The sequence below is a fragment of the Fopius arisanus genome, unplaced genomic scaffold, assembly GCF_000806365.1.
Source record: "Fopius arisanus strain USDA-PBARC FA_bdor unplaced genomic scaffold, ASM80636v1 scaffold00109, whole genome shotgun sequence".
Lineage (NCBI taxonomy): Eukaryota > Metazoa > Arthropoda > Insecta > Hymenoptera > Braconidae > Fopius > Fopius arisanus.
The window spans coordinates 149,033-150,600 of record NW_011887848.1 but is presented as its reverse complement, the minus strand read 5'-3'; the positions used below and the strand labels follow the sequence as shown (position 1 = coordinate 150,600).

The window sequence follows — 1,568 nt, the reverse complement described above, 5'->3', positions numbered from 1 at the left end:
AGGGTGATGTTTCCTCGAGATTGGGGTTGCAGACAATTCGCCAGAACGAGAACTCCCTCCTGGGCAGGGCTATTATACGAGGGGAAAACAGCTCTGAATACCTGCAAAATTAAAAAAAAGAAATCGATATTTAAATCTATTATTAATCCTCAAAAAAATAACTACTAAAACCCGCGTGTACCTCTCGAATATAATTTTTGGTTTGAAATTCTAAATTTTAAGAAATTCGTGTTGTCATAACTAATCAATTACAAATTGATAAAAATTATATTTTGTTTATTAGTTAATAATAATAATAATAATAATGGGGAGGTGGGATCAAATTATCTATAATATATAAAATAAAATATAAATTATATATATACATTATAAATACAATATTTAAATTATCTTTTTGTTTCGTTTTATTAATTTTATGAAGTATTGTTCATCTATTTTACCTGCGTATCGTAATTCGAAACGTTCAATAATTTTTCGTCTTGACTGCCAACTCCAAAAAGTATAAATCCACTGTCCCCTCTGGATGCTGTACCAACAACCCCATTAGTTGCTAATAGTCCGGACTCGAAGACTAAATATTTCATTATTTCAGCGAGTGACTGCATTTTTCGCAGTGTAATGCTCACAGGAATTTTCAGAGACACGTACATCGGGATATTCAAATGATCAAATAAATTCTTTCCCACTTCTGGAATTGCCTTGATTACAGGTATCTGCGACAGGGAATTCATCAATTATTTTATTTAATATTTATTTGATATTTTTGTTTAACATTTAATAGTCATTTTATGGAAATTCTAAACGCAGAGAAAGAGGGAGTGCGAATTGAAAAGAATTCTCTCAATTTGTTTCGGATAATTAATTTATATTGTTTATTTACATACTCGATTTTGTTTCAGCTCCTCAAAGGGCCCAACTCCTGATACCATCATTAAATGTGGTGTATTCACAGCCCCAGCACACAAAATCACCTCATCATTCGCTGCAATCGTCCCCAGGGTGCCATCCTGGAGTTTCACTTTTATACCCTCGACGGTTTTTTTATCGTCTTCAAATAAAATCTGGAAAAACAATTAATCCCAAAAATCGGTTGGAATTGGTATTCAAATAATTGCAATCGCACGGGGACCAATGGGCCCCCAAGATATTTCGGGGCCATTTCAATTTCAAAATCAAAATTTTTAATAATATTGTAATTATTTACAGGAAAATTATTATTGTTTAAATTGAATTTTCACACAGACGAGAGGTGCGGTCGTAAAATTATTATTAAAACCATAGAATGCTCTAGTTTTTTAAATAAAAATTGGGGAAACGCGAGTTTTGATGAAGAACTGTCAGATTTATCGAAAATCTATTCGGGATTTAACGAGAAATATTGATAATTATTGAATTATTATCTACCAATATAAAATATCAATTATTAATCTAAATATAATCCTGAATATCAATTTACTTTGACGACTAACGTGTCCGGTAAAATGTGAAGATTTTTTCTGTTCCAGGCAGGCTGGAGATAAGCCTGATAACTGCTAAATCGTTTTCCTCGTTTTATCGTATTCTCAGCT

General features: G+C 32.0%; 1 protein-coding gene across 1 annotated transcript in view; it reads right to left on the bottom strand.

Moving 5' to 3' along the window:
• LOC105271396 (neither inactivation nor afterpotential protein G) overlaps positions 1–1,568 on the bottom strand; it is a gene marked incomplete in the record, with an annotated part of 4,678 nt that overhangs the window by 1,639 nt on the left and 1,471 nt on the right. The window contains 4 exon segments of the mRNA XM_011312927.1: positions 1–101; positions 441–713; positions 885–1,061; positions 1,457–1,568. Of these exon segments, the coding sequence (XP_011311229.1) occupies positions 1–101; positions 441–713; positions 885–1,061; positions 1,457–1,568 (663 nt within the window).